Source organism: Nicotiana sylvestris, chromosome 11 (genome assembly GCF_000393655.2).
Source record: "Nicotiana sylvestris chromosome 11, ASM39365v2, whole genome shotgun sequence".
NCBI lineage: Eukaryota > Viridiplantae > Streptophyta > Magnoliopsida > Solanales > Solanaceae > Nicotiana > Nicotiana sylvestris.
Genome location: NC_091067.1, coordinates 155,605,872 through 155,619,734, shown reverse-complemented (window position 1 = coordinate 155,619,734; position 13,863 = coordinate 155,605,872). Strand labels below are relative to the sequence as shown.

The following is a 13,863-nucleotide window of genomic DNA, read 5'->3' as shown; positions in this document are numbered from 1 at the left end:
GGGACCAATTCCATGAATGGTCATCACCTTCACATGAGATGCATGACACATATTGTAAATCTTATTGTGAAAGACGGTTTAAAAGAGTCAAGTATCTCTATTGCTCGTGTTAGATGTGTAGTCAGATACATTAGACAGTCTCCTGCTAGGTTGAGGAAGTTTCAGGAATGTTGTGAAAGTGAAAATATTGTCAAGAAGTCTTTATGCTTAGATGTTCCTACAAGGTGGAATTCCACCTACTTGATGTTGAGCAGGGCTATTGAATATGAGCGTGCGATTAAAGAATATTTTGATCGTGATACCAGCTTGTCACGTTATCTTATGTTTGATGCCATTTCAGATGGAAAACCTGTAGGTATTCTTACAAGAACTGATTGGGATGAGGTAAAGAGAATTGCACAATTTCTTGAAATATTTTATAATCTCACTTTGAAGGTGTCTGGGTCACTTTATGTAACATCGAATGCCCATTTTATTGAAATTGGTCAAGTTGTTGTTTACTTAAATCGATTAATAACAACTGAAGATAAATTGTTGAGTGAGATGGCATTAAGTATGTGGAAAAAATTTGAGAAGTATTGGGGTGAACCAAAAAAATGAACAAAATGATTTTCATTTCTTGTGTTTTGGATCCTCGCTACAAGTTTACTACTGTTAGTTTTGTACTTAAGAAGATGCTTGGAGATGATGAAGGAACAATTATTGAAAAAGAGGTTCATACTTATATGAGTTCATTGTTTAATGAGTATGTCTCTAAGTCGGTTTCAAAAGATAATGGTGGTAAAGTTTCTACCTCTTTGCCAAGCTCTTCATTCAGCACAATGGAAACTTCAACTGGTTTAGGTTCACTCTTAGATGAAATAAGGAAACATAAAGCTGCAAGTGGAGGTGTAGATTCTAAAACAGAATTGGAAAAGTATCTTGCAGAAGATCCTGAAAATGAAAGACCGGAGTTTGATATCTTGGCTTGGTGGAAGGTGAACTCACCTAGATTTCCTATTCTTGGTATGATGTCTCGAGATGTGCTTGATATTCCTATTTCAAGTGTGGCATATAAAAGTGCATTTAGTATCGGAGGGCGTATTCTTGACCAATTTAAGAGTTCATTAACTCCTAAATTGGTTGAAACTCTAGTGTGCCTTCAAGATTGGCTTCGAAGTGAATCGCTTCCTGAATGTTAAGGAAGATTTAGATTTTCTCGAGACACTCGAGGAAGGCATGTATATTTTAATTAATTTTATTGTATTGCCTAAGATAGTTAAATAATATATTAATTGCTTGACTTGTTAATGTATATTCTTATTAGATTTTACTAATCTTGACAAAGAAGCTTCCACCGACGATGTTTGCTAAAGTTTGTTAGCTGCTATGTAAGTTCTCCATTTTAAATAATATACTTGTAAAAGAATGTGATGTATTACAAAGTTATTAATATTTTTTTAATTTCTTTCAGGTTTAAAGCATGGTGTCTTAAAATTGCTCTGTGCAAGAAGAAGAGCTGCAGGTCCAATTGCACGCTCTAACCTCTATTGTGTTCAATGTTCATCCAAAATAATTTTCATAAGAACAGTTCTGCACTTAACATTCTGATTTCAGGTGTACTAAAATTATTTGAGATTGTTTTATTATGTGGCTTTAGCCTGTCACTAAAGGGTTTGTCAGCATGTCCATTTTATTTGAGATTGTTTGTTATCAGTTGGTAGCATGTTGGTGACTTCTGATTGTTGTAAAAGCATTTGTAACTTGTTCAGTTTGTTTTTAGTGTGCTGACACTTTTCTGGTCAAATGAACAGTCAAGCAAAGGAAAAAAAACGTAAAAGAGAGAGCAAAAAAAGTTTATGTTACTGTATGTAGAAGGAACAATTGTTACCACTTACTATGATTATCTTAAGTTATTCTATACTTAAGGAACATCAAATTTTCTTATTGGTGTAATCGATAACCGAATCGATAAGCCCAAATATCGATAAATCGAAATCAAAAAAATCGAAACCTTATTGAAACGATAACGATAAGCATATGTATAAATCGATAATCGATAAGTAATTATCGATAAGGGTCAAAATCGAATCGATAAATCGAATGCACACCCCTAATAGTCACCATACACGACTGGTACATACGGTCTACAACAACAGTATCGCCTACCGGGGTAGATACATGAATAGGTAAAGCAAGAAACTCATGGGGCGTACCCAAATAACGAGGAAAATTCGAGGACACATAAGAAAAGGTGGAACCAGGATCAAATAATACAGAGGCATCTCTGTGGCAGATTGAAACAATACCTGTAATAACAGTATCTGAAGCAATACCATCGGGTCTACCTGAAAGTGCATAGAAATGGGCCTGACCGCCCCCTGATCGACCTCTCCCTCTGGGGCGACCCTTGGCTGACTGATCTCCACCCTAGCTGGCGGAGCGGGTGGTGATGAAGCAATTGATGCAGAAGCCGATAACTGACCCCTCTGCTGGGATGAACTAGCAAAACAACGAGAACACTGTTTCCACATGTGACCCATCTCACCACACTCAAAACAACTCCCAGGTGCTGGAGAAGGGGACTTAAGGGAACCCCTCGCACCGGTATGACTAGTAGATGCACTCGGCATAGAAGAGCCCTAAACTGATGGAGCACGGGTCGAACTCTGAGCTGGGAGGGTACTAAGTGATGACTGGCCCTGCTGAGTGTGAGCACGCGATTTTTTGCCTCATACGAAGTACTCCAAAAGAATTCCCAAAATTAGGTCTTTTCTTTAATTATGTGTTATTTTTAGGAATTATTGTGTGATTTCTCTGATTGTTCGCATATATTTGAATGCATGTTTAATTTTGTTAATGCATTAAAAATACAAAAATATAGCATTTTCATTTGAGATTTGATTTTTACATTTTTTGGAATTAATTAATAATTAGATGTTTTACAAAAATGAAAATTCAAAAAAAATATATAAAATATTTTGTAATTTTAGTCAATTAGTATTTTTAAGTTAATTTGGTGTTTTATAATTAATTAGGATTTTAGTTTTAATTGTTGAAAAGAAAAAGGAAAAGAGAATAAGAAGAGGAAAATCTGGTTTGGCCAATTTAGCCAGGCCCAAAACCAAAACTCAAACAAACCCAAAGAGAATAAGAAGAGGAAAATCTGGTTGGGCCAATTTAGTCAGGCCCAAAACCAAAATACAGTCAAACCCATTGAGAATAAGAAGAGGAAAATCTGGTTGGGCCAATTTACTAATTGAGAAACTTCTAATAGTGGTAGGGTAGTATTTGCATTATCAAATTAACTAAAAACACTAATTGAGTGGACAATTAAGTAGATGATTAAAGAAATGAAATGTTGAATTAGTAGTGGAAAATGCACTAATTGAATACCCATTTAAGGGAGCTGAAAATCAGATTAGAAAAGAAAAAAAGAGTGGGGCGGAGAGAGCGGTATACACTCGATATACACTCTAGATACACTGGATATACATGGGCAGAGAGCTAAGAAAACTTGGAAGAGATTCTGAGAGGGAAGAACATTAAAAGAGGGTAGAAGGCGAGGAAATTCGGAGAGGAGAAAAAAAAAAGGGCGGCGGAGAGAGCGGTATACACTCAATATACACTCTGGATACACTAGATATACAGGGGCAGAGAGCTAAGAAAACTTGTAAGAGATTCTGAGAGAGGGGGAACATTCAAAGAGGGTAGAAGGCTAGGAAATCCGGAGAGGAAAAAAAAAGAAGGGGATGGAGAGAGCGGTATACACGCAATATACACTCTGGATACACTGGATATACAGGGGCAGAGAGCTAAGAAAACTTGGAAGGAATTCTAAGAGAGATATAGGAAGAGAGATACACAGAAATAGATACAGAAAAAAAATCAAAAACGATTGCAGAATTTCAGAAAAATACACTGTTTCATTGAGTCATTTGGTATTTTCTGAAGTTTTCTTCTAGTATGGAAGCAATTCCTAGTTAGCTGATAATAAAAAGGGTTTAAGTCGAGTCGGGTTTGAGGTCTGCTGATTCACTAAGATTGAAATTAGGGTCTGACTATCGTATTACATCCCTTAGTTTCTAAATTAGTCTGTTGGTTCATTTTCAGGTGTTGAATACTACTAATGATGTTGGTTACTGCTGATACCTCATTTTTCTGCTTCCTTCTTTCATTTCCAGGTGCACACTTGAACTCAAATTGATGTAGCTTTGAGATGAACATGAAATGAAAGTACTCAGACATTTGTTTACTGGATGATGCATGTTTGGACGACTATACATCTGTAGTTAAGTAGATATTAATGATATGTAACTGTGTAGTGTAGTCTAATTGGATTTATATTCACATGAAACTCGGACTGCGTAATTTGTACCTAATTGGACTGTTTGGGACTGTTAATTTGTGGTTATCCAGTTGTAGCCTTAGTATAGCTTAGAACATTGCTTTAGTTTAACGGTTTTGTTTTAAAAAATAAAAAAACAGAAATAGTTTGGGTGTTGCAATTGATTTTGAGATCAGCGTATGATATCCACATTAATTTTAATTTCAAGCTGAAGAGACGTCTCAAACAACTTTGTATTGCAGTAGCTAAGATCAGTAGATTAGTTACTCATATCAACATCTGCGTTTCATTAAGTAGTTTAGTTTAGCTGTATGATGATTAGATGTGAATAAAGTGTGAAGTTAGGCTATTAACCTGTTCGTGTTAGTGTAAGTAAAATCTCGTAATTAAGTTGCTTAGCCTGCTCATCTGAGGTTTATATTCATGACTATTTTTGTTAAAATTCAATTCACGTTTCCCAGTTTGTTTTGCCTTTAGTAATATCCAGAAGTTCACTAGTAGGTAAATAGATAAGAAAAATCTGAATTTTAGAATATAAATCCAATCCAGTCGGTTTAGACGTCTAGCTGTTTTGAATTTTATTGAGATGAGCATATGAGTATGTCAAGTGTTGATTTGAATAAATGTGAAATAGCTCCATCACTTGTAAGTTAATAAGCCTGAAAGTCAAGGGTGGGCCTGAATGAAGTCTGTCTGAAGCCCAACTTGAGTTTTGACTGTGTCTTATTCTTACTGGGCTGAGCTTGAAGCCCAAGGGAATTACTGAAATTTTAAATAAAAGTCAAGGACGTAAGTATATTAGTTCTTGAACAATACTAATTAATTAGGGTTTTTTCTTTTATTATCAGAGACAAACTAAGTAAAAAATTGTAGTTTGCTTTAGGTTGGCCTTTAAATAATAAATGAGGCGAGCCCTGCTAAACAAAAATTCATAAATTGCGGGGTCCTCTTAAATGTCTATAATAAAATACTTAGAATTCGAGATGGGTCGTTTAGCGAATTTCACATCCCTCCCCAAAGATAATAACGCATTAGTCACTTTAGGTGCGCTTTTAATAATTTACCTTCTTAAACTCGGGTGTGCATTTCATGTGACCCAAATCAAATCCCAAAAACATTGAATAAAATGTGTTCAGGATTGTGGGTGCATTTCATGTGACGCAATCCAAAGACACGTTTTAAACGACGTTCAATTTTCTCTAAAAATAATTGAATAAAAGAGGTTGAAAGCTAAAATTGGCACATAGGTTCAACATGTATTAAAATCAAATAAATAAGCTGAATATGACAGTTGAGCGACCGTGCTAGAACCACAGAATCCGGAAATGCTTAACACCTTCTCCCGGGTTAACAGAATTCCTTACTCGGATTTCTTGTTCGCGGACTGTTAAACAGAGTCATATTTTCCTCGATTCGAGATTCAATCGGTGACTTGGGACACCATAAATCTCCCAAGTGGCGACTCTGAATTTCTTAAAATAAATCTCATTTCGATTGTCCTTTAATTAGAAAAAGTCCCTTTACATATACCTTTTTTCGGGGTGTAGGTGAAAAAGGAGGTGTGACAGCTCTGGCGATTCTGCCGGGGACGCAAACCCAAAATCTCTCGTTCAGGGTTCAAGAATTTGAGCTTAGAATAATTGTTATAGTTGGCTTTATCCATTATCTGATTTTGTTACATAATTTAGGCCTAATGTACTAATTGATTGCTTTTTACCGCTTTGATATTCCATGAACTGTATATAAACTGTTGCGAAATCCCTCTTCTCTCTAAGTCTTCTAAATCATGAAGAAGTGTGCACTTCGTGTAACTTCTTTCCTGTTAGATTCATATCCCAAATTTAGAACAAGATTCAGACAAGTTGCAAAGCCGGCGAAGCTTCTGTATTCTTGGTACGCTGCCCCCCTCGGCTCGAGCTGTCCGCTCGGGTAAGCCAGGTCTAGAACAAACACCCAGGTTCTGAACCTAGAATAACTCAACTCCATGCCGGATCCCTAGTAGGAACGTTTATTTGCATCATGTGCATTTGACTTAGGGGACTCAACATAGGGGTTGGGTCCGTCTAGGACAGGTGTGCCCAAAATAATAGACCATCTTGATGCATCCTGTGTGCTACAAGTTGCATTCCTTCAAGGGTAAAAAGGTCATTTGGTGGACCAATGATAATTGAGGGCGAATGAAAAAAAAAGGAAAAAAAGAGAAAAAAAAAAGAGAGGGCTGAAGTGTGAGGATGAAGCGAGTAGGGCCCAATTATATTTTTTGTTACATTTTATTAAGAAAAAAGAGCTTGGAAACTTCAAAAAGATTTTGAATTTTTTATCATTTTTTCAAAAATCAAAAAAAAAATCCAAAAAGATTTTATATGTTTCATTATTTTTCGAAAAAGAAAAAAAGACAAAAAATGTGTTTTCTATATGTCAAATATTTTTTTTATTATTATTATTCTCGCTCGTATCCCATCTACCCGAACTACGCAAACCTGATTCTCGTCTTTCGGGGCGTGATACGTAGGCAACCTACATAGGGTCCGGTCTTCCTAGTAAATCTTAGGTTCTTGGCTTCGCGGGGTCATAGCCAAACTTTGCACTTCTAGCCACCTTTTGGCCAAATAAGTCATTTTGCAAAAGTAGCCTCAATCATGTCAACCATGTGTCTAGTAAGGAATATTTTTATCTCACATAGTGTTGGTTTAAGTTTTCTTATACAGGTGTGGATTTATTTACCGGAGTTTAAACATGACAGACACCCCGTGACCATCCAGTCAGGATCACTCAGTCGGGAGTTGCTTAAGGAGATTTGTTGTTTTTTTGTATGTCCTGAGGTTGTTTTTCATTTTATGTCGTCTTTTACTTTCTACTTTTGTACAGTAATGTCAAGTCCTTTGTTATTGTTATTTTCTGCTTTATATTTTCCTTTATTTAGAATACTAATTCTAGAAATGGAAAAATTTTGAGGTTGTTTTTCCTTTAGGCAATTAATATCTAGGACTTAAAATGGATATTTTTTATGTTCCCTTTAGTATATTAAGACCAAAAATTCAAAAAAAAAGAGAATTTTCTTTAGTACCCCTTTAAAAGTTTTCTTTTAAGATATTAAATCCAAAAATCCAAAAAGATTTTCTGTTGAGGTCTTTCTTTGGGAATTGATGAAAAATGACTTGAAAAAAATTCTTTTATTTTAGGACATTGTACATATAAGAAAAAGAAAACAACAATACTTTTTCTTTGGTTTATTTTCAGAGTTTCTTCCTTAGGTAATCAAAAATTCAAATTCAAAAACAGTTTTTTTATCTTTTTCATTTCTTGTTTCGAAGTCTTTTCTTCAAGATATCAAGTGAAAATTCAAAATATTTTTCCTTGGTCTAGCCTTTAGATTTCCTTCTTAAAAAAAAAGAAAAATCAAAAAATATTTTTTCTCTTGTAGGGATTTTCCTTAATAATTTCCTATAGGGTATTTGTTTCAAAAAAAGGGGAAAAAATATGTGCTCATTAAGCTTGAGTTTAGAATAGGTTATAGAGCATTCAGTCTAGAAAATTCAAAAAAAAAAGATTTGCTTCTTTTATTTCTCTTTTCTCATCGGATTAGTCACTAAGGTAAAAAGGAAAAAAAAAAGATAATGAAAAAGGAAATGTTGGTTTGTTACTTCATTCCCGTTCTTCCAGAACTACGCAAAGATCTGATTCATGCGGGGTCATAATACGTAGGCAACCTACATAGGGTTCGATCGAATCACTTTTTTTTACTGTTAAAAGAAAGGAAAAAGGGAAACGGAAAAAGAGAGGAAAAAAAAAGGTGAAGTCATGGGATGTGAGAAATGAGAAGGAAGAAAAAGAGCAATAATCAGAAAGAAAAAGGGGAAGGAAATGAGCGAGCTAAGAAGTACTAAAAACAAAGAAAAGAGAGGTTGAATTGAACAAAATGGGATGATGCCAACTGACCTTTGTACCCTCGAAGTCATTTTAGAACCGATAATTGTGGCTAGGTGCATTGCACATGAAGTGAGATTATCTTATGTTAAATGCCCCAACGCTAACGTGATGGTTTCCTTTTGTTATATTCAAGAGCAGAATGGTGGTTGGTTTGTGGTTTTTAAAGTGGACACTTCTCCACAATACAAAGTCAAAAGGCAATGGCAGACAACAACAGAACTAAGTTGGTTGATACCGGTGCCCGAAAGCAGTTGGTTGAACAGGATAAGGGGTTGGTTGAAGAGGTGAGGATGTTAAGACAACACATGACGGACATGTATCAGGCCTGGATGACTGGGAGGGCACCACCCCCGCCACCAACTAGCTTCCTAAATGCTACCCTTACCCAATCACCGATCACAGTGCCAAATGATCCCACATACTCTCCAGATTCACCCGCTTACCATGGTTTTCCCATCCACCCTAGTAGCTCTGTCACTCATCTTCCAATTACCTTTCCTAAAAATTGCCCTCCTATCTTTTCCACCATCCCCAACAATGAGCACCCACTCAAAGCTCACGATGCCCGATATTACCCCTCAGAGGTTGCCCACAAAGTTCCCAACTCATACAAACAGAGCACTCGGGATAAGTTGCATGTTGAAAATGAAAGATTCACAGGAAGAGAAAGGAAAGAGGGGATACCCAGGAGGCTGAAAGGCATAGAACAATCCTCGAAGAACAAACAAGGAAGGGAAGATCAGTGCAGCATGTCCTACAAAGAACTGTCTGTGTCCCCTGACGTTCGCCTGCCCGCGGGGTTTAAAGTGCCAAAGTTTAACTTGTATGATGGGTGTGAAGATCCAGTAGCCCATTTGAGGGATTATTGTAGTAAAATGAGAAGTGTTGGCGAGAAAGATGATTTGTTGATGGTGTACTTCAGTGAGAGCCTGACTGGGGCAGCTTTGGAATGGAATAATCGTCAAGATGTTGGTAATTGGCCTACATTGGGTGACATGGCTCAAGATTTTGTTCGATACTTTCAATACAGATCGGGCGTTACCCCAGACCGCTCCTCCCTATCCAGAATGGAAAAGAAGCCGGAGGAAAGCTTTAGAGAATTTGGACTCAGATGGAGGGAGCAGGCTGCTCGAGTCAATACCTCGATCGGTGAAGAAGAAATGGTTGAGCTCTTCCTCAAAGCCCAGGGGCCCACCTACTTCAGTCATTTGATCCCCACCTTGGGAAAGCCTTTCAATGATGTGTTAAAAATCGGGGAGATGGTAGAAGAGGGAATCAAATCAGGTAAAATCATGAGCTATTCGAAAGACATTCAGAACATCCCAGTAAGCTCGGGTGGAAGAAAGAGAAACCGAAAAGATGATCTGATGGGCTTTCTCGATCAACACTTCCAGCCTCGATATCATCCCCGAGGATATCCTGATGCACCAGATGATCCTCCCCAATGCCACTTCTCTCCACGGATCTCCCAAAATTGTACATCACTCTCTCAGTACCCAGCTCCACAAAATGCCTATCCACCACCACGAGCCTATCGAAAACCCCTTGGATCAGATTTTCGGCCCAATAAAGCATTTAAGAATGAGAGGTTGCTGAAAAAATAAAAGGCTTTCACACCTATTGGAGAATCATATGTCATCTTGTTCCAAAAGTTGAAGCAATTGGACATGTTGAAGCCGATTCATATAAAAATGCCAAATCCTTTGTCAAAGAAGTTTGATTTTTCTCAAAGGTGCGCATATTGCTCAAATGCCCCGGGGCATGACATAGAGAAGTGTTGGAATCTGAAGAAAGCAATTTAGAAACTTATTGATGCAGGTGACATTGTCGTGCAAAATCCATATGCAGCAGACACTAACCAAAGTCCATCGCCTGCTCGTAATGAGATGCATATGGTGAGTATGATTTGTTTTGAAAAGGAATATGAAAATTCTTCTGAGATCCTCGAAGGTCCACGTGCTGCAAAGTTTTCAGTGCTATCAGAGGTTGATCTTAAGAACGAGCCAGCAAAGGGAACCCAAAAGCAATTTGTTAAGAATAATGTGATGGAAGTTTGTGAAGGTCCTAGTAGTGTTGATGCGGAATTCAGTGGCTAAGATGCCGAGCTTGGCAATTGGAAAGATGCTCCTTTCTTGGTTAGTCGGGTAGGAGTTTTGGTGGTTTATTTTGTTGTCATTTCTATTGTTCGGGTTATTTCAGGGTTGTAATCCGGATATTGTCTGGTGACTCAAACTCTTCTATCCTTTTATTTTGCCTAGTTTGTTTAGTCATAGTAGCCCGTCTAGTGTTGTCTAGGTTTTTTCTAGGTTTGTAACCCCAGTTTAGTTTGCTTGTTTTGTTGTTCAAACCCTTTCACCATCTGTCTAATGCAACTTTCTGTTCTCTGGTATTTTTAGTCATTTTTGTTTCGTTCTCTTTTCTTTTTGTAGTTCTTTTCCTATTGACTCTAGTGACATGACATGCACGCGTAATTCTCAGCCTGATCTTAAAAAGTTAGTTTAGTCATGAAGCAATGAAACAATTTGAAGATGATAGGGCATTTGAAAAAAAGTAAAGGCATTTTGAGATCACTTCAAGCCCGAATTGTGAAACTGGGGCAGGTAGAACAAAAAGAAATACTGTTGAAACGCATCCTGCCGCATCAGGTTGAAGCTAAAAGCAAGTTTGCCCCAAATTGGTAGGGGTCGTTCATAGTAATGAGAGTGTTGTCCAATGGTGCTTTGTACTTAACAGATGTAGAAGGCGAATGTGTGGATATGGTCATCAAGGCTGGCGCAATCAAAAGATGTTACGAATATTTTCCTTGATTTGTTTAATTGTGTTGTTTGTACTTGGCATGTTTTGAAGATTGGAATGACGAAGGCATTTTGTTCTGCTATCTAAACACCTTACCATTCGTTACCCCTTTGAGCCTTGTTTATTTTCTTTCATACCCCTCTTTCGGAATTAGTAGCAAAGATCAGAAACACAAGCTTGAAAGGTAAGTAAAGGAAAAGGAGTAAAGAAAAGAACAAAAAGGGAGAGAAGAAAAATGAAAATAAAAAAAAAGGAAAAAAAAAGAACGGAAAGAATGATAAGAAAAAAAACAAAGAGAGAAAAAGAAAGCAAAAAAAAGACAAAAAGAGAAAGAAAAGAAAGAGAAAAGAGAAAATCACAACAACAAAGTAATTCCTATGACATGAACTACGTTCGACCTGATTCCTTTTAAGGATACGTATGCATCCTCACAGTTCGGTCCCATCAAAATAAAAATCCAAAAGTCCCAAGCAAGAAATTGGGGCAGAAGTTGTGTTTGTTGTAAAAAATCTGGTTCCGAAAGTTGTAATTTTGAACCCATGCGAATTGTTTTGAGCCTTTGATACCCTTTCTTTTTTAACCTTATCCAAAAGCCCACGTTACGGTCCAAATAAAGACCTTCTGATCAGTCTTCGAGAGATGCCAAGTCAAGCAAGGAGAGGTAATTCATATCATGGGCAACACTCTGGTCAAAGCAGAAAAATATTGAAAATGAGAGAGTCTTATTGGTGAAAACCCTCACAGGCACTGCAAGGCGACGGGAGCTGAGAGAAGTCAAAAATAAAAGAGTCTTATTGGTGAAAACCCTCGCGGGCACCGTAAGGCGACGGTAAGTTGAGAGAAAGAACAAAATGAGAGAGGCTTGATGGTGAAAACCCTTCGGGCACTACAAGTCGAATAAGGATTGTGAATCAGATTGGATGATCGGAGCATTGAAGCCCAGTTTCATGGTTTAGAGGTATAACAGGAGTTGAAAATCAGACTTGCTCAACAGAACAGGCCACAGGTGTATGTCATGGCCATTAGAGTTGGTATCCACATCTGATAGGTTTCTACTTTATAGTTTTCTTGTTAGGAATCACCTCTTTCCTTTGTCCTTTACTCTGTTCCTTTTGTCTTGTTTACTTTCTCTTCCTGAGTCTGTTTGGTCAAAATAAGTGAGAAGTGACTTCAAAATTTGCCACCAGCTTTCCAATTGCACAAAACGGGATCTGGCTAGCACATCAAAATGTCATAAGTCAGAAAAGAACAACAAGCGCATTGAGCTGGTAATAATCAACATGCTTTGGGATCCTTGTAAAATACAAAGGCTTGGTACATATCAATTTATGAACAATGCAACAAGATAGAGGGTGTTATGTGAACGAATCAAAGGTATTTTCGGTGAAACACGAAGGTTTGGTACATATCAATTCATGAACAATGCAACAAGATGGAGGGTGTTTGGTAAACGGATCAGAGGTGTTTTCTGTGGTAGGATTGACAGAAAGGGAGGTAAACCAGTGACAAGCAGGGTCTTCGAGTGGATATCAAAGCTATCACAACAAGTGAAGGAACAAAAGGCCTCAAGGCCAAGGTAGTGGTTTAAGTCAAGAAAGAACAACAGGTGCTCTAAGTGGATGGAAATTAACGTGCTTTGGAATTCATGAGAAACACAAAGGTGCAATACACGTCAACACAAGAGCACGATGCAACAGATGGAGGGTGTTAGGTGGACGGATCAAATGTATTTTCGGGAAAACACAAAGATTGGTAAGTGTCAGTTCATGAGCAATGCAACAGATAGAGGGAATTGGGTCTGAACGGAGAAGGGGTAGTTTCTGTGATAGGGATGACAAAGAAAGTGGTTAGTTCATAAGCAAGCAAGGTCTTCGAGTGAAAATCAGTTATCATGAGAAGTGAAGGAGCAATCGCCCTCAAAGTCAAGGCCACAAACCAACCACCACATTTTAAACTGATAAGATTTTTCTTTGATTGAAACAGGGGCAAGAAATTTTGGTTGTTTCAGAGAAACCCTCCGTAGAGAAAGGCAGTCACTAAACAGGTTTGATTCTTTTTTATTTTCAGGACCCTCCTGGAAAATAAGACTTAGTTTAAAATTCAAAACAATCATGAGTAGTAACATCTAGCATAAATGTACCCCAAAAGAATATAAGTTGGTTTCAAAAAAAAATTCTGTAGATAGAATTCAGCTAGGAGTTGTCAGGACCCTCCTAGAAAATCGGACCAAGTTTAAAAAAAAGGAAACAATCATAAATAGAAAAATTTAGCATAAATGTACCCCAAAGGAATATAAGTTGGTTTCAAATATTGCATGTTTAAGATAGGATTCAATTAGGAGTTTTCAAAACCCTCTTGGATAATGGGATAGCTTTAAGACCCTCTTAGATAACAAGATTTAGCGGAAGTCACATCTTTAGAAGATACAACTTAGATTTAAAATTGTCGTTTAGGTAAGAATTGTCAGGACCCCCCTGGATAATGGGACCTAGCTTTCGAATTCTTAGTAATATTTTGTAATATGATTCAGTTTAACACTCACATATATGCCCAACCTCCAAACAGGCGCAGAAAGTTTTCTTTGTTTTATCTGTTTCATTGAAGTCAGGAGCCCGCCTGGAGAGCAGGGAATACTTTCAAGCGCCGCAATCAGGAGCCCACCTGGAGAGTAGGTAATACATTCAAGTTCAGCAGTCAGGAGCCCGCCTGAAGAGCAGGGAATACATTTCAAGTTAGCAGTCAGGGGCCCGCCTGGAGAGCAGGGAATACATTCAAGTTCAGCAGTCAGGAGCCCGCCTGGAGAACAAGGG

The 13,863-nt window shown here is 37.6% G+C and overlaps 1 protein-coding gene across 1 annotated transcript; it reads left to right on the top strand.

The window, feature by feature from the left end:
- The first annotated feature begins 596 nt into the window (after positions 1–596).
- Positions 597–1,181, top strand: LOC138881883 (zinc finger BED domain-containing protein RICESLEEPER 1-like). Its single transcript, XM_070162179.1, has one exon. The coding sequence runs from the start codon at positions 597–599 to the stop codon at positions 1,179–1,181; it is 585 nt and encodes a 194-aa protein (XP_070018280.1).
- The last annotated feature ends 12,682 nt before the right edge of the window (positions 1,182–13,863 follow it).

Bases quoted from the DNA above. Each gene is read 5' to 3' on its own strand.
- LOC138881883 (XM_070162179.1), top strand. From the start codon at position 597: ATGAACAAAATGATTTTCATTTCTTGTGTTTTGGATCCTCGCTACAAG.